The sequence below is a fragment of the Aquila chrysaetos genome, chromosome Z, assembly GCF_900496995.4.
Source record: "Aquila chrysaetos chrysaetos chromosome Z, bAquChr1.4, whole genome shotgun sequence".
Classification (NCBI taxonomy): Eukaryota; Metazoa; Chordata; class Aves; order Accipitriformes; family Accipitridae; genus Aquila; species Aquila chrysaetos.
This window is the reverse complement of record NC_044030.1, coordinates 33,217,280-33,235,925: the sequence shown is the minus strand read 5'-3', so window position 1 is coordinate 33,235,925 and position 18,646 is coordinate 33,217,280. Positions and strand designations below refer to the sequence as shown.

The window sequence follows — 18,646 nt, the reverse complement described above, 5'->3', positions numbered from 1 at the left end:
TAAAATTTATGGTAGAGTAACATCTACTATTAATTAAATACAGGCTAGTAAATCCCTCAGTGGTCCATGCTCCAGCTCAGTTGTGTGTTCAGTAACAACACAGGGACTAAGTGATGCTGAACCTTTGTGCAAGGCTAATGATGGAGTAGGTTTCACCCCACATCAGGGGAGTAGCTTGGTGTGCCTTTCTTCTTCTGTGCATGTATGTGCAAATTGAGCTGAAGTAATGATGTTAAAGGGAGTTGTTTTCCAAGGTTCTTTTTTTTTTTTTTCCTTTTTGTGAGATCAAGACATCAGGGATTGATAGCTCTGAAAGCTGCCAAGTTTCAGAGCACTTTGCCAGCAGCTCTTCTTTTCCCTTTGTGCTATGGTTTATGTAATTCCCTCTCCCGCATATGGTCAGCTTTGCTTTTCCTGTTCAGAGCTCTCACATGAGTTTCCCTTTGGCTTTGCCCTGACCAGAACATTTCTTGTTTTTTCACTTTCCAGACTTGAAACTTCGGGATTTCCTGGTTGACAACGAGACATTCTCAGACTTCCTCCATCATAATGTGTCCATGCCATCCTCCACAGTAGAGGAGCTACTGGACGCAGAGGTCAACCTCCAGCAGGTAAAGAGCACTTTCAACCACTAACATAATGCTTGTATGTTGTTTGTTTAACCACGGTGCCAAGATCCACAGTGCAGGACCCCTCTGTGCGAGGTGTTGTACAAACACAGGGGAAAATGTAATCCCTGCTTCTCTCTTCCCTCTTGCCCTCAATTTACTGTCTTTGGTTGTAAGCTGTAAAAGGACACTGAGACCCACATGCAATTTTTTTGATTTGCAGAAGAAAATAGCCTAGTACCCTTCAGGCTAAATTAAATTTCTTCTTTCCTGTTTTTTGTTGGTTTTGTTTTGTTTTTTGTTGGTGGTGGTTTTTTTTTTTTTAACCCAAGTAAAACATTGATTAGGTTGCTAGTGCTGTTCAAATTGTTTTACTTTGATTATAAATAAAAATGGGGTGGTTGGTTGGTCACTCAGCATGGACTGGAGTAGGGTTTCTGTGTGTTGCTCTGCCTTAGATTCCTGTGCAGTGGAAGGAGGAATGCTTTTCAGTTTGTGGCCAACTCTTCAAGACAGACAGTAAACTTGTATATTATGTAGTACAAAGAGAGTCCTGATGTCAAGTGAAACTCCTGGGTGCTCCCATGATTGCGTTTGTAAGCATAGATAGTGGTGACAGTGGGCTAGAGCCCTGTCTTGGGATGGCTGTCTGCCATTGTCAAGCTCAGAACATGTGTTTTGCTAGGCTGGATGAATTAGTCCACCAGCTTCCTTTCTAATGCAGAAGTTAGAATTGGTTGCTTCAGACTTCAAAGGAAGACCTATGGTCCTCTTAAGGCAGTGCAAAAGGTGAAGTGCAAAAGGAGGAGGAAATCTATTCTGCTTCCCAACTTCAGATCAGATCTTTTCTTTGAAGTGGAGTTGATGAATAGTTCTTTCAGACTCTGTTTTCACGTAGTTACAAATGCTGTCCCCCTTCGCACACATTGTCTGGTTCTTTAGTGAATTCTATCAAGCCATCTGTTTTAGTGCAGTTTGATAATTAATCCTACAAGTTAAAGATATGTTCTACTAAAAAAAGTAAAGTGGAAAAAAAATTCTTACCCATTTCAGGCTGCAAGTTTTACTTTACTTGAAACTAATTTGCCTGAAATTCATGCTAGGTTAAAACAGAATCGTGCTACAGATGGTTCTGCAAGGATAACCAGAAGGCTTCAGCAACAACACAGTTGTTCTCCCTAAGCTGGTGGAAAGGCAGAAAGATTTTTCCAAGAGCCAAAAAGCTAGCTCTGCCCTTATGTTGCATGTCTGCCATATTATATCGGTTGTCTATGGCAAAGCCAGTGGAAGGGTAAGAAAAGCCTAGCTTTAACCTACATAAGGTGTCTGAAGGGTGGTGAAGGGGTAATCAGTTGGCTAGTTTTTCCTTGAATGCTTTAAGCTTTGTTCTTGCATGTGGAATTCTTGTGCTGATTTTGCCAGTACACCGGGAATGATGCTGTTTAGTCATAACAGTGGTTTGTGCTCTGGGATGGCAGGAAGAGCTAATCAAAGCAACAAGGCAGGAAGCTGCAGAGGAGCGCAGCGGCCCACCAAATCTTTCTTTGAGCACTTTTCTAATACAGATAATAACTGAGAGGCAGAGCACTCTCTTCCTGCAGGATGACTTTGTCTGACTCACAAAATGGACCCCTTTGATTTTGCTGGAGATCTGGCGTGGACATCTGACCTCACTACTGAGCTGCACGGTGACTGCTGTATTAATAGGCATTAGTTGTTTGGTCTCTGACTGTATGAGTGGGTCACAGCTTCATTCACAAGGTCATATAGAAGGGCCTATTTAGAGTATGCAAACCTCTCACAGCACATACAGCCTTCTTCTGCAGTCTGTTAGTGTCCTGTGGTTGTTCAACAAGCCCAAAAGTTAGGATTTGCAAGCGAGTAAGGAACTGAAATCACCAAGGAGATGGGACTGTTGCTCACTGGTGTTACTGTAGTGACAGTACTCCCACATGCCAAGCAGGGTCATGTATCCAGCATACTGAATACAGTGCAAATACATAAAAATGACCAAAGCCTTGTCTTGATGGGCATGTTGCTTCCTGGGGCAGAATGGCTCAACCTTGTGTTTCGCCAACAGTGGCAGGTGTGCTCAGAAAGAGAGCTATCCGATTTATTCAGCTGAGCATGCAGCATGGAAACATCCTATTTTTGGCATATGGGTGCAGACTAAAGTTAAAGGTTTGCACAGGTATTGCATTATAAATCTTTTCGCTCTCCTGTAAGTTCCGTCTGCTTGTTTTCTGAACATAGTGTGCTTTTTCCCCTGGATTATTGATGCCCTTTTGGTTTTGAGAGATGAGAAGATTTTCAGACTTACCAGTGTGATTTGGGAACTGTTAACTCTTCTGGGATTTAGATCTATCCTCTTTATTTATTGCTGGAAGTTGGGCAATGCATGCTGGGTATTACAAAAGAACAGAAAGAAGAAATGAAGTGTAAAGCTGTTACCTGTGCGTTTACAATAAAATTGTTGCCTCTGTCTAGCCCCAAGGCAAACAGAAAATTCTTTCCAATGGAAGACTTTGGATTTTCCTTGTGTTTATCACCTTTATGAAGTATGCACCTGTTTGACATGTACCTGTTTGTTGTTCAGCAAACCTAAATCCTGTAACTGACCTTATTGAAAGAAACTAGGCTATCAGGTCTGAAAGGGACTGGTGATAATTCAGATGGATTTTATGCATTTCTTTAATAAGGTGGATTAGGAAACATTCTTGACAAGCAAACCATCACCTTAAGTAAAATTACATCTGTGAAAGAAGACTCCAGGATCTTATCTCTTGTTTGTTGCAGCCAGTAAAATTTTTTTTTTCACATTATCTACCCCAAAACACTGCAAAATGTTTTGCTCAGCAGTTAGTAGATACTTCAGAGCTAAGGGACAAGGTGGTCCTGATCCAGAACAGCACAGAAAACTTGTCTGGCAGATACATCTAAAGAGTTTGGGACATAAGTCTCTTGCCCTTCACATACATTTGCCAGACTTGAGTCTGGTTGCAAGCCTTGTTTTGTCTCTGTGGCTCAGTTCCCAGAAGACTGAAGATTAGGCAATGCGTGTACCCTTGGTTGGAGGAAATGGCTGCTGTGGAGGACCAGATCGCTGCTGCTTTGTGCATGTTTGTGAAGAAGTGGAGAGAGGCCTGCCTCCCCCAGGATTTCTCCATGTACTCAGCAGGGAAACGTTTTTCTTGGAATTGAGTTGCGCATGGGTCAGGGCTGTGCAACCTGTAGAGAAGGATGCCCTCTTACCTCTATCTGGAAATGTTACGAGTGATTAATTTTGTCTAGGTGATAACAAATTTTGTGCTATAAATCTTACGTGAAAGGAGACTTACATGCTTTCCCCGCTTTTCCAGGTCATTGTGTCTGGTTACCGAATGCGACTGCGAGATCTCTGTAATAGCTCAACACTGTCTGAATTTCTTACAATCCAAAATCAGACGGTGGCCATGGACTCTGAAGCCTACATTTGCACCTTGCCAAAGGGAAAACTCCATGCAGCTGAAAAAGCCTTCCGTGCTAACCTGAATCCTTTGAAGCCCCTTCAGGTGAGTATGCTGGTCCCACCTGTGAGAGGCTATCGTTGACACAGTGACATTTTCTAGGGCTTTCAGTCTAGGAACTCATGCCTGGATTTCCAGAGTGAACTGTTCATTGGCAGTAAGAAAAAAGAAGGATGGTCTTTATCACTGGAGCATGAACAACATGGCTTCTTCCTGTCATTCTTACCCTTCCTGTTGCAGTGTGGCACTTGCGGAGCATAAATGTGTGTGGTCTGCAGTGCACTTTGTCAAGATGAAAGTATTTATGCTGCATAGTAAGAAATAGGCTCTTGGTTGTCTGTGTTTTGGTCAGATGTTGTGTCTTGGCTGGAATGAACCCAGATGTTAGACTGGCCTGTGCCGAGTGCTGAAACCATCACCCTCTGCCCTTACCATGGGGCCACTGAGTGCTGTGCAACCTGTAGAGAAGGATGCCCTCTTACCTCTATCTGGAAATATTATGAGTGGTTAATTTTGTCTAGGTGATAACAAATTTTGTGTCTTACATGAAAGGAGACTTATATGCTTTTCCCTAGAAACTGAAGTTTCTAGCCAGTGGCAAGCCACAACCTTTGAGCAGGTTTAATTCATACAAAGCAGAGTCAAGTTTTAAAGCCCTGTTTCACAGATTGACCAACTGAAAGGGTTTCGAAGCAAGAATTCATTGAACTTCAGGAAAATACATTATTTAGGGCGTGATTGGAGACTGCAGCTGACTTAGCTGTTTATGTAGGGAAACCCAGTGATGCTTCGTTATAAGTCTGCAATATCTGGTAATATACAAAAGTTTGAGGAAGTTAGTGCTGGAAATATCAGTAGAGAGAAGGGACCACAGAACCCACTCTGTTACCCACTAAAACAAACACTCCATTGTGTGCTGTGGAAGAAATAAACACTTTGGCTGTGTGAGTTTCCAGATTTGATGAGCCTGTCAGGACTGAAAGTCATGTACCACTTGCTTGGCTTTGTCCCCAGTCAAAGAGGGTCATTATCAAGTACTGGAATCATATTACTCTTCTGCGCAGTACATAGTGGTCAGTTACTTCTCTCCACAGCTCATCATCTGTTTTCCACGTGCCCTCCATCTGCATTTTTTCTTTCCCGCTGGAAGAGCAAGATAATCATAAGTGTTAAGAGATGAGGTAACAGCACTAAAATTGTCCCCATAACAAAGATGGGCTGTTTGAAAAAGAATGGCTGTAAGCAGTTTCTTGTGTTCAGTTAGATGTATATGCATGTATTTACTTAAAATCATTTTGGGGACTGAAGGGGATGAAAATAGCCAGCTATAGTACAACTCAGTATTGGTCTCCTGGGCCCTCTGGAGACTCAGTCTTGCTTCTCTCATTTATGGAAGTCTGTGCAGCTGTACAGAAGCTGACAGAAGCTGGTACTAACTGTACCTGTGTTGTTACATCTATATTGTTTGTTGGTGAAAGAAAGTAGTCATAAGCCACTTTGTGCCACTTGGCAGTAGCAAACTAGATTAAGACGTAATGTGCAATTTTGGGGGACTTCTGAGAAGCTAGCTCATGACCTTGGCTTCAAAGGAAAAAAAGCTTGAGTCCAGAAGCCAGCAGTTCTAAACCTGCTGTGTATTGTATGCTGTCTTGTAAAGGTCCACAGTTTTCCTGGGAAAAATGTCACAGGCTACCCTCTAGTTAAGCTGCTGTAATGCATCAGTGAGTGAAATAAAAACCAACTGGCTTCAACAGGGCCAGGCAAGATGAATAAATTAACTCTAGGATCAGGACCAACACGTTTGAAACTTTGTGTCTTTAAAGGCTAAGAAGTGCCTTGACCTGCAGTAACATGTTTGAACAAAGAGGGAACTTTCTGTTCATGAACACAGGAGGCTTTTGACGTAGCTTGTAATTAAAGGCACTGTGGGTCAAATCTTGGACATACACACTGAAGATAGCATGTGCCATATTTACTACAGACTCTGTAAACCAATGCCAACAATATGGCTAGAGATTTATTTTTAATTTTTTTGCTTATTTCCCTTGATGGGCTTCACAGCATGGTATTTCAGTAAGTAAAAGTAAGGGTCAAATCAAATTCAGGTACAGCAGCAATTCAGAGGCAGGTTTTTGGCTAATGTAATGGGACCTGGGCTCCACTGGTTGCAGCATTCTGTGATTTATGGAGAGGCAGCATCTTAATATGATAAGGCCAATACAATTGGGGTGAAAAGGACTTGCAACTGTGTGCAAGAACTGTGTAAATTCAACACCAAGGGCTTGAATAGTAAAACAGGAGGTTTTGCTACTCAAGTATCTGGGCAGTAGAGTGGCTATAGTTTCTTGAGCTATCTTAATCCAGAAGTCTCAGGTCAGCATCCACCTGCTTGTTCCTGCCCCTGTCCATTCATGTTTGTTGTTGCCTCTGCAAGACAATGGGGGAAATTACGTCACGGAATTGATCCAGATTAAAAGTGAGTGACCTGATTGTGTGCTTACACAAACACTTGTGCTGAAACATGGAGGGGAGGGTGCAAGATTGAGAACCCAGTGGTCAGTGTGCATGTGTGTGGGCTGAGATCACCCTGACATCAACACCTGCCTCTGCCAGCTTGAAGTGTTTGTGCATTTGCAGTCTGAGGGAAACTGTAAGTGTTCTTGGTAACTCGCAACAAAACAGTAATTATTAGCAAATTATGGACAGAGCACAGTTTAAAAAAGGAAATTTAAGTGCATGCATGGTGAAATGCATGAGCTCTAAATGTCATAGCGCTGTTAAGGAAGGGTTTTTTTAAAAAGAAAGGCAAAAAATAAACACTTTTCTTTACACAGTTCTATCCAGAACAGCTTGAGTGTCTCCTGAAGTGCAGTAGTAAGGTTAAGACAAAGAAGGACTTCTAATTAAAATTTTTCAGTAGGATTTCTAGCTCTGCCACTGATCCTTTGTGTGACTTCGATTTAGCCTGCTCTGTAGGATGAGAAAACAGAGCCAAGGACATAGAGGCATGGTAGGGAGGTTAAAGTGTGTCTCCTTATTCTTTCTTATGTAAGAACCTGTTTGGGGAAGGCTGTTTAGATCAAAACCCAGCAGAATATCAAGAAGTGATCACACAGCACTGAGGCAGGGGATCAGCTTGCTGTCTTGACTGAGTATTCACTCCAGTAGAAGCAACAAGTGTTTCAAAAAGTCAAATTCCCTTTTCCAGGACCCACGTCTTAATCTTCATCCATTCTCTGAAGCCTTTTGGCCAACAATAAGTACTGCATGGTGTAGGACATCTTGTACAAGCTCCTTGTGGATGCATCTCCTCTTCTTGAGGTTTGCCTTGCACTGGGTGTATTCCATGAGACTGTGAGGCAGGAGAAGCTGGTTTGAGAACAACAGCAAAAACAGTACCTCTGATTGCATGCACACAAATTTCCTTTTCAGCTTTCTCCCTGTGCTAGGATAGCAGTTGTCCCATGGAAGAACTACACAGTTTGGGAAAGGTTACAGGCACCCCTGATTAGTAAGAGCAATTGGCAGTAAGTCAGACGTGTCCCACTGGACTGGTGTTGTGAGGGGTGGGGACTGTCTTATATCATAAAAATACCTGTCTGTGGGACAGCTTTCCCTCTGCAAATGTCCCCTGTTTTGAAAATGATTTGGGGTGAAGCTTAAATGACAAAGACAATTCAAATTGGTCCTGTGGGATTTCATCTCTGCAGTGCTGCCTAAGAATGGCTTTGCCACACTCACTTCCAGTGGTGTGGGTCTGTAGTAAGCCATAAATATGTTGTGGCTTGTGTACTGTAGTGGTCATTGAAGGAGTGTGGGTGAGCACATGAAAATCCGATTGTCTTTTCTCCTTCTGTAATACGGGTGGGGTTTTTGTCATATGGTCAGCATGAACTAAGCATTGAATAATAAATGCATTCCAGTTAAAAGATTGCTTTAGAAAAGGTATCTTAATGTAAATACATGCTGCAACTGAACTTGTGGCTTTCCTTGCTCTTTTGAGAGTGTTTTCAGTCAAGCACAATGATATCATGCCTTTAAGCAGCTGTACTTTGGGACTTCCACTCCCAGGAAACAAAAGCAGAAGCTTAAAGCACATGATTTTTCTGCAAAGTTCAGTGTAAAGTTTCTGCTAAGATCAGTATGAAGTTGTAATAACTGTTTCAAAGCAAACATGTCAGAGTGGTCTTACTAAGCAGAAACAGTTAGCTGACAGTGGCTGAATTTTCTTATGACCTCCCAACGCTTCAAACTCATGCATCCTCCTGCATGTTAAAGAAACAGTTGTCCATCCCTTCTAGCAGGAGTTGACATGTGGACTTATTCAAGGCTTGTCTTGACTGTGCAGTCAACTCTAGTCATCTCAAGTATTTGTCTTTCTTTTGAGTCTTGTAGCATGCACATACAAGCACACAGAGTCTGCTCAGTGCAGTCTGTACCTCAAGAGTATTATGGTGTTGGCTTCTTGAAAAGATACGACTAGATGAAAGCATGACTTGCCAGCCACTAACACAGTAATTGTACAGGGTAGCTCTGTTCAAAACCTGCTAGAACTTTGTCTTTCCCCAGTGTGCCTAGAAAGAACAGGTGATGTTTTTGCAGCATTTCACCAGAAAACGGGTCACTGCCTTCCCCCCTGCTGCTCCCAGAAGTGGTAGTGCAGACACCTACAAAAGATGCTCTCACAGTGGGACCAATCTTACTGGAGCTGCCCTGAATCTAGAGGGCTCTTATGAATGTAATGAAATACTTAATGAGCCACTGCAAAGAGTTATTTTCCAGGCAAATTCGTGACATGCTCATCTGTACAAAGATGACTGGCTACTTGTGACTGATTTTTGTCATTGTCTCTGGAGATACGACTTGTGAGAGGCTTCCTGCGTGGGCTTTAGGGTGCAAAGGGTGGTGGTAAGGAAAGCAAAGTTGCCTCCATAGCAATGGTATTGCAAGTTCTGGTGAGAAATCAACTTGGAGTGCTGTGCATTTGTTAGGGAAGAAAGGTGAGCGTGGTGGGGTGTGAAAGGATAGGTGGGTTCTCCTCCCATTTCAGGGTAAGGTTTGCAAACTCCTTGAATCACCTAAGACTTGAGTACTGGGTCAGACCAAAGTTCTGTTCAGCTCAGTGTCCCCCAAGTGCTAGTCCAGCTGTGGCCCATAATGGAAGCATGAGAAAGAATGGAGGCATGGGGCAAGTATATAGTAACATTTCTTTGATGTAACTTCTGTTCTTCAGCAGCTTGCAACTCAGACTTTCTCAGCTACAGCTGGGATGTTGGTGTTTAATAACACTTGGTAAGCTTTTTTCCTTTAATGAATTCTTCTAAGCCTTTCTCAAACCCACATTAACTTTCAGTACCTTCAGCATTGCATAGTATCTACTGAATTTCTCCCATTTTTACTAAGTTGTGTGTGAAGTAGCTCCTTTAGTTTGTTTTAAATTGATCTTTTCACTGGAAGCCCTCTAGTCCTGAATGACGAGGAACAGTGAGCAATCATTTCCCTGTTCCTATTCTCCATCCCACTTGTACAGACCTCTGTCATAACCTCTATTTGTCATTACGGGTCCCACTGGAAGAACTATGGTCTATTGTTCTTCCTTAAGAAGCCATTCTTATCTTGAATCATACTTGTGGCCTTTTTCTGTACTTCTGTTCCTTCAGAGATGGAGGACCCAAAACTGCACACAGTACTTGAGAACCAGGATTGCACTGTGGATTTATATTGGTGTTGATCTGTCTTACCACTGTAATTCTAAGATCTCCCTTTCTGAGTAGGAGTAGCTAGTTGAGAGCCATGAAAGGGTATCTTAAGGTAGAACTGTCTTTTCCCTACGTACTTTACTTTGCAGCACTGAATTCTGTCTGGCACTTTATAACAGTGTGTCAGCACGAGGCCTTTCACTAATCCTTTGCAATTGGCTTTTGACTTTTCACTGTTGTGAACGAATTCATATCATCAGAAAACTCTTCATCTACCCTGTCCCTGAATCACCTCTGAATAGAGTAAACAACACAAATGTGTGTAGAGCTTGATGAGGTACATGGAACAGAACAAGCACATCTACTGTTACGCATGAACCTAGGACTTTTTATCTCGTCTTGTTGCTAAAGTGGTAGTGCAGCTATGTAGCTTTGATATTTGCTGACTATATTTCTTTAAATATGTCTTGAAGATCTTAGCCTGTAGGGAATTTGAACTGCTTTTCTTCTAGCCCTAGTGATGTATTTTGCTTTACCTGAACCTGAAGGACTGTTCTTAGTAGAAATCCATAGAGGTTAGAGACACCCTCCCTGAATTTGCAGCTGGCTTTGGAACAGGCACTAGCTGTGCACTCAGAAAAGTTAGCTGTGTCTTAAATGCCCCAACAGATGAGTGGAACAGTGCCCACTTACACCAGCTGGCACTGACCAGGTCTTATCACCCTCCAGCAAATCAACTAGAAGAAGTGAAAGCCTCTAGAGTTTGCTTCCAGAAGTTACCCAGGAAAGATGTGAAGATGAAAACCTTCAGCCCAAAAGTGTGCCAATATCAACGGCCCTGGCTGGTCTTCTCTGTGTCACAATGCTGTAACTTTAGCATGCTTTCAAATGCTGCAACGTGTAGCTGCTAATGTGAAATCTTAAGAAGTTATTTTAATCTTCATTCCCTTGAAACAAGGATTGTGTCCAAATGTTTCCAATGCAAGATAATCCAGATAAGTGAACAGAAGGGAAAAAGAATCCAACAAACCAAACCCCAGGCCCACCAGTTACGTGTAGAGCAACTGGAAACAAGGAGTTGTCTTCAGTGTGACCCCCAGCTAGAGCAAATACTTTCCTGAAAGCTATGCCTTCCACTTCAGGAAATCTGTCAGTCTTTCCCCTGTGATGATGGTGAGTGTCAGCTGTTTCATGGAAGCTGGTTGTTTTAAAATACACCTTTGGTTTAGGTAAAGAACGTCAAGGCCTGGTAGGAGGACTTGAGTGATGAATATGATGTACACTGCAGCAGGAGTTCTCCATATCTGAGCTGGGATCTTTGGAGTCCCACTGAAAGCTTGTGTCTACCAACTGGTCTTTTCCTCCCTTGTACAGACTTTGCATCCCCTTCTTAGCACTGGCTTGCAGGATTTCAGGTCTGTCCACGTGCTATCCTGTAGGCTGTGCTTGTTTTGTGACCTGGAATGCAAGCCATCCTTGGCACTGTAAGTGTACGTGCGTGCATATAGCATTTTACTGGGATGTTCTGGTTGTGGCATCTGTGTACCTAACCTGTGAGGAAGGAAAGGGGTGTCACCATCATGTTATGGGGTGCTGAAGCCTAGGGTATTTTAAGCTCCAGGTTGCACAGAAAACCAGCTCTCCCTTCCCTATCAAACACTTTGCCATGTAAAGAGTCCTTACTACTCTTTACAAGAATGTTTACAAGAATTTTAATTTCTTCACTGGTGCCTTGCAGTGATTTCTGGTTTCCTTTTCTCTCTTCCTGCAGAGACGACTTTCTTTCAATTCCTCCTTGGAGGATCTGTCAGAAACTGTGGAAGCTTTGAGAGAGAGCCTTGGGAAGCTTTTTAAAGAGGTAAGGAGTGCCTTTGTGTCAGGAGGACACATCACCGTGGTTGCTCTCTTGTCCTGCAATCCAGTACAAGAAGCACCGAGTCTCCTTGGGACAACTCAAAGTCAAATCCCTGGCTTGTTTTGAAACTTCCCCCGTACTACAGCAGTTCTCCCTTTGTCAGTAGAGGCAGCACACACTTTGCAACCCCTTGGCACTTTGTTACAAACACAATAGGAGTTTATCAGATGTGTGGCTAAAGATTGGGTCGTCATGGGAGGAGCAGGAATTGAGACATTTTCTGTGGGGTTTGCCGCCTTAGCAGTGGCACAGTTGTTGGGCTTGCAATAATATATCTGCTGCCTCGCAGTGCCTTTCAAACTGCATGTGGAGGTTTGTCTTCTTTCTATTTTTTTCACTCAGTTGCCAACCACTTGGTTGTATCTACTGGTCTCTGGGTGTGGTGAGGGTATGGCATGTAGAAGAGATGTTGTGGCTGTTCTAATCTAAATTAGTAACTATAGGCTACTGTTTGCTTTTTGTCTAACTAGCTTTTTGGGGCAGAGGTTGTTTTCTGGTCCTTGTGGGGCACTAAGTGCAATGGCATCGCAACACTGGCTGAGGAAAGCTCTGGCAAAACATGAATAACAATTTGCCCAGGCAAAGTGACATTATAGAGATGGCAAGTATTTGTTTTTGCAGGTGAAATGATGGATTAAGAAGAAAGCCCTGCATGCCTAGCATGAGTCAGAAGTCAAAAAATGGGGGGAGGTTTGAGCCAAAAACTTAACTTAGTTGCTTTTTGGCTGGCTCTGACTTTGAAGTACTGCTACTAGGCAAAAACATTCTCTCCCTGAAGCAGAAATCACAACCATCTAAACTAAACAATGCTGCCTCATCCTCCTCCCCTTTGCTAGTCTTCCGCCTTTGCGCTGGAGCGAGAGGGCTGAGAGCCGTGAACGGCAGTAACCTCTGAGAGCACGCACAAGAACGGGTCACTTCAGGTTAGCATTCGCTCCACTCCCACGGAGGGGCAGCTGCCGGGAGCCAATTCCATGCCAGCCAACAATTCCTGGCACGCACCCCTCCCCGAGTCCCACAGCCTGCCGCCTGGTCCCATTTACAGTGAAATTAACATGATTCCAGGATCAGCTTCGGTTAAGACCGTGGCAGAGCTCTTGCTGCTAGCAGGGAGGCTGCCCTTCAGAGTTTGATTACAGCTGTTTCCCGTTACATCACTTAAGCTTGCCTTTTTTTCTTGTCTGGGATAAAAATAATTGAAACCATGTGATACTCGGTTTGCTGATGTGGCTGAAAATGTCCCAGGGTAATGTGCCTTTTGCTTGGCAGCTGTTTTGGGTAGGACTACCTTTTATTCTGCCCTGTTGCTGTGCAAACAAAGGCAGCTTTTTCCTCTGCGTACAGCATGAGCTGCTCCAGATGGCTTGACCGAAAGTTACTTCTTATTGTCTGGCAGGCTGATTTCTGTGTGAAAAGGAGGGACTTGTTCCCTTGTTTCGCAGGGCAGCAGCTTGAGGGGGTGGAGAGAACTATTGTTTGTGCCATGTCTAGGAGCCTTTCTAGCAAAGAATTTTAATTAGAGAATGGTCTGAACAAAACTTTTGTCTCGGAGTATGGGGATTGATTGGATCTGTGTCCCTGGGCTCTTTAAATCAACCTAGGAGAGCACATCAAATACCGAGAGCAAGGGCAACTATTAAGAAACACAACGGAGCCAGGTCTGACGTCTGGGAGAAGAAATAGCTCAGTAACCCTTCACACATGAGGTACTTGCTTCCAGTGGTGTGAACAGAGCAGCTCTGCATGTTAATAGTAAAGTTGCTGGTGCCAAAGATGAAACAAAGCTCCTTGCTCAAACTGTTTTAAAATTATGTGTAAAAGTGTATTTACTAATGCAATCCCTCTGCAAGATGGCTAACACCTCATATGCCCGTGGGAATTAGCTGCACTTCCTATTTGGGTACCTTTGCTCATGTTAGGGAGTTTATGGTACTTTAGCTAAAGCAGTTGACTTTTTTGCTGAGGAAAATCTGCTGGTTTACCTATGGTATCAAAAACTCCCCAAGGGGTCCTTTGAATTGGACACTCAGACGATCGCACCTGAAATGCAGCCTTGGCCTTTTGGGTAAGGAATCATCAAATCCAAAAATCCACATAAGCATATGTAATCAACAAAAGCTGTTGTGTGACATTTTTTTCATTCATGTCACATGATGCTCGTGTCCTGTCAGTCACCCTGAACCTGTGGAGCCAGATTGAGTGGCAGCAGGGTGCAGACAAAGGCAGCAGTGAGTAGTGAGGAAATGAAGGTACACTTGAAGCAGTCGCTCTGGACACATGTACTGAATCCCTAGGCTTTAGCTGTTCTTACAGCTGTCTTCCATCATATCAACGTGTCATGTGTTTTCAGGCAGCTAAAAATAGAGGCTCCTTGTGTATGTGACTGGTGTTTAGCATGAAGAATTTTTGTCAAGATGTTGGCACATGCACAGTGCTACAGATGAACACAAAGGGTCAGGTTTGCCTCCCAGTGTAAGGCCAGAGACTCTGGGTGTGCTTTCCTTGGGTGAATCTGAATTGAATTGTTCCAGCACATCCAGCACACTGTTGCTTTCTGCATTGTTGCTGGCTGGCTTTGCCAGCTGTCCTAGGCTTTGATTATCTGCATTTTATTTAAACAAAGGTGACAAAACCAATATACAGTGCTCAAAACTGGCAGATGGTCTTTGACTAACTCTGTTATTGTCTCTGAGAACAGGGCGGTTGGGCCACAGTATCTAAAATTGTTTCTGAGATGCAGTTGATGAGCAGTTACAAATAGGTGTCTCAGCAGGTCTGCTTGCCCTTATTAGTGCCTGTTGCTGTTCTGGGCAGCACAGCAAGAACATCGAGGTTAACATCACCTGATATTTCAGGAGCAGTCAAAAAAATCAGATCAAATGCTAGGAAAGATTTAAAAAGGGGTAGAGAACCAGCTGTAAGATGTTACTGTGACTATATAAAACTGTGGATTGCCCTTCTGTTTGATGTGGAATACAGATCTAGGCCCTTCCTCTCCAAAAAGGTGTAGCAGAACTCGAAAAAGTTCAGAGAAGGGCAATTAGGACATTTAGAAGTGGAATGACTTTCACACACGAAGGACATGAGAGTAGGCTGGGACTTGTCAGCTTGGAAAAGAGATGAGTTGGGTATATGACAGAGGTCTATAGAGCTGAATGGCCCAGAAAAAAGAGATAGGGATTGAAAGTTCAATATCCCTTCCAGTGCAAAAAACATGGCACCAAATGGAGCTAACCATAGCCAAGTTAAGGAGAGAGGAGACGAGGTTCTTTCCAGTGGTATGTTACATGTTAAATACTTGTGGATGTTCAAAACTGTAGGAGTTTACCATGGAAGAAATTAATTGAGGGTTAGGAAATAGAAGTTCCCTGAGCTGAAAATAAACGGAAGCTGGAAGATTACTTGGGGGAAGTATCCTACATTCTTGCCCTTGCCTTATTTTTTCCTAACATCCACTTATTGTCACCATCACAGAGGTTACTGAGATAAACAGAATTCTAGTCTGTATGGACGCACCTCTGCTGATGTTCTTGCATCTCCAGACAGGGAGTCTGAGAGCAATGCTCGAGTGTAGCGTGAAACCAGTGCTCACGGAGGTGCATTGCTTTTTCCATTGTGGAGAGCTTGGCTATGCCTCTGAGTACAGAGACATTAATGCAGTGAGTGTCTCAGGCTGAGCACATGGTTCTTTTGTTCATGACATATTGCAGGTAGGTGGTTATGACAGACAAATGAGTCTGGAGGTACCATCGTACTGGCCAGTTGTGCATTGTCACCTCGAGCCTGGTGTCAGGCCGACTGGACAGGAGAATGCTCCTTGTGGTGGCTGGCTGAATGCACAGCTCATGCTGTGATCACGCTCCGGGATGCAGCTGGGCTTGTTTTCAAGGGTTTTCTGGGAATGCTATTGACAACAGGGCAGGGAGGTACTGGGGCAGGGACAAGCGATACTGATCTAGGAGGTCAAACTGGCTGCCCGGTGTAAATCAGTGGAGGCTTGCTGACCTTCGTGGAATTGTGCCAGGTGACACTGCTGGGGCCTGCAGCTTATCCAGCCTGTGTCCCATGAGCTGCACTCAGTTTGTGTTGTTCCTTACTCCCTCTTCAGACTCAATGCACCCTACCCCACCTGGTGTGAGTGGGCTCCCCTAGAATGTAAGCCATTGTGCAACCAGGAGGAGAAGTGGCTTCCATGTGAGAGGGCAGAGAGAGGAGGAACCACCCACTGCACTGGAGGAGAAAGCTTAAGAGTAAAGAGCTTGACAAGGGCAGATTCCTTGTGCATGCACAGAAGAGACTTCCCTCTACATTCTCCCACTGTGGCAGGGGGAAATGTGCTTTCCCTGGTATTTACTGTTCATGTTGCATTCAAGGGGATTCTCGCCTGTTCAAAAACAGATCTGTGATTTGAAGGAGAGTGGCAAGATCTTCTCCTTTTGCTAATGCTCTCCTATTCCTGCTTCCACTCTCTTCTCCCACCTCCCCCTCTAGTTGCTGAGCATGAAGAGCTGGAGCGACATGAGGCAAGAGGTGATGTTCCTGACCAACGTGAATGCCTCAAACTCCTCTACACAGATCTATCAGGCTGTGTCGCGCATTGTGTGTGGCCATCCCGAAGGTGGAGGGCTCAAAATTAAATCCCTTAACTGGTACGAGGATAACAATTACAAAGCACTGTTTGGAGGCAACAGCACTGAAGATGATGTAACTAACTTCTATGATAACTCCACAAGTAAGTGTAACCCTGGCATGGCCTAAGGTCCCATCTACTTCATGGTTGTCATCACTAGTGTTTCCCAAACTTCCACAGATAAAAGCAGGTGGTCCTGAGGGACAGAATACCTTCCACTGTTTCAGAGAGGCATGCATGTGCTGCCTCCTGCACATGCCCTTAAGGCCAGTGAAGATACCAACATGCAAGGGATTCCCAAGGGCCTTGTGTAGCGTCCAGAGAAGGCTACGTAGTGGACCTCGTTCAGGGGGAAAGGGAGCACAGTCAGGTGCAGCCTTTGGAAATCTGGCCTTTTCTGGACAAATTTGCTCGTGCCGTGCAGTGGAGCTGTGGGAGCAGTGCAGAACTAGCAGTGTGGCTCTTAATGCTGGAGGCTACCTGGGTGTTCCATGTTTGCTGGGCAGACCATGGAGGCTTGGACTCAAAGGGACTTTTTGTCCCTTTTTTGGGGACTTTGCAATAAAGCAGGGTTTTTATTGTCTGACGAATGCTGTGCTTTCAGCTGTAATTGTCCTTGAAGCCCACACAAGTGGGGCATATGCGTTCTGCAGTTGTCACTGTGCTGTTTAGCCACTCATCCTTGTCCTCTCCTCCTCAGCACCCTACTGCAATGAGCTGATGAAGAACCTGGAATCCAGCCCGCTTTCCAGGATTATCTGGAGGGCTTTGAAACCCTTGCTGATTGGGAAGATCTTGTACACTCCAGACACACCAGCCATAAGGAAGGTCATGACTGAGGTAACTCTAGCCCTATCCTTTGGTATGTAGAATGAGGTATGTCCGCTGGCTGTTCAGCTTAGCTTCTCTATGTTAAATTGGGCCCAAACACAAGCCTAGAAAGGATTGCCTGCAAAGCACAGCCTCCCTAGTATCTCACCTCCCATGCACTTGCTGTTGAAGGCTCAAGGAGAAAAGGCCAGGCTGAACTTTTTTCCTGGACTTGGCTGGAAGTTTTCCCTGGTGCCTTTTGATTATCCACAGGCTTTGCATCTCAGATGTGCGATATAGGAGTGGGGAAGACCTTGATAAGCCTTCAGGTGTCCTTCGTCTCCTCCACTGCAGGCTGGTCAGCAGATCCTTAATCATTTCCGGTTGTGGGTTACCTAATGTGCTCTGTAATTCCCCAAGCTTCCTCAGCAAGACTCTTCTAGCACATGGGGAGGGGCTGCCTCTGCGTGCCCTTCGTCTCCAAGGCAGAGTCATTTTCCACCAAGCCTTGAAAGGCAGTGCTTAGCCACAGGCATCCACACTCCCTGTTGTTGTTTTCCTTCCAAGTGCACTTGATTTTCCCTACTTTGGTCCCTGCAGAAGCTGAGCTGCTGTTTGAATATAAGCAACACTCAGTACTTTGCTTGACAGGTCAATGCACCCTCTCAGTCTGCAGTGGATCTCAGCCAGCTCTTGGAAGTAACCTTCCTCTCCTCTTTGCTGACAGGTGAACAGGACATTCCAGGAGCTGGGTGTGTTTCGTGACCTCGGGGGGATGTGGGAGGAGATAAGTCCGAAGATATGGACGTTTATGGAAAGTAGTCAGGAAATGGATCTCATTCGGGTCAGTATGCTGTCCTTGCTAGAACCACCACTGTTGTCTTCTGCAATAAGTGAAGAAATGTTTATGTTAAATGGTACTTCAGTACAGAGCTAGGCAGATAAATAGTATGGATGGGACCCCTTCTTGAAACACGCTGTGATTGTACCAATCTTGCATTATGCTTGGCATTTCTTCCTTCAAGTAACAATCCGCTGCAAACAAGAGGAGTGTGTGTTTAACACCCGTTTCTAATCTGCCTGTGTGGAGAAATGGGCACAGTGTTGCCCTAATGTGGTATGAGTATCTGACTTGGGGTATTTCTGTAAACTGGAGATGTGTGGGATTGGTGACATGTTCAGCTCCCTGTGCTGTGCACTTCTCCACAACACAGTGCTCTCATGATGGCCGCAAAGTGAGTGGTCATATACCTAGGTCAGATCCTGGAAGGTGCTGGGTGGCCTTGGGCCCCATTGGGTACCGTAGGAATTAACTGATTACTGTGCTTCAGCTGAACCTAGATGCCTGGCAGTAATCTGGCACAAACCTTGTAAAAACTTAATTTGGAGTTGCATGGTATGCTTAATTTAGTAATACCTGGGTGCTCATGGGAGAAGAGCAAGTATCACCATCTGGCTGATCACTTCGTAACATGCCA

General features: G+C 44.3%; 1 protein-coding gene across 6 annotated transcripts in view; it reads left to right on the top strand.

Annotated features, from left to right (window-relative positions):
* The window catches only part of ABCA1 (ATP binding cassette subfamily A member 1), a 96,808-nt gene that overhangs the window by 45,719 nt on the left and 32,443 nt on the right, over positions 1 to 18,646 (top strand). For all 6 annotated transcript variants that reach the window (XM_030003576.2, XM_030003575.2, XM_030003574.2 and 3 more), the window contains 6 exons: positions 490 to 611; positions 3,968 to 4,159; positions 11,585 to 11,671; positions 16,220 to 16,460; positions 17,059 to 17,198; positions 17,896 to 18,012. In XM_030003576.2, the coding sequence (XP_029859436.1) occupies positions 490 to 611; positions 3,968 to 4,159; positions 11,585 to 11,671; positions 16,220 to 16,460; positions 17,059 to 17,198; positions 17,896 to 18,012 (899 nt within the window). The remainder of the gene's footprint in view (positions 1 to 489; positions 612 to 3,967; positions 4,160 to 11,584; positions 11,672 to 16,219; positions 16,461 to 17,058; positions 17,199 to 17,895; positions 18,013 to 18,646) is intronic.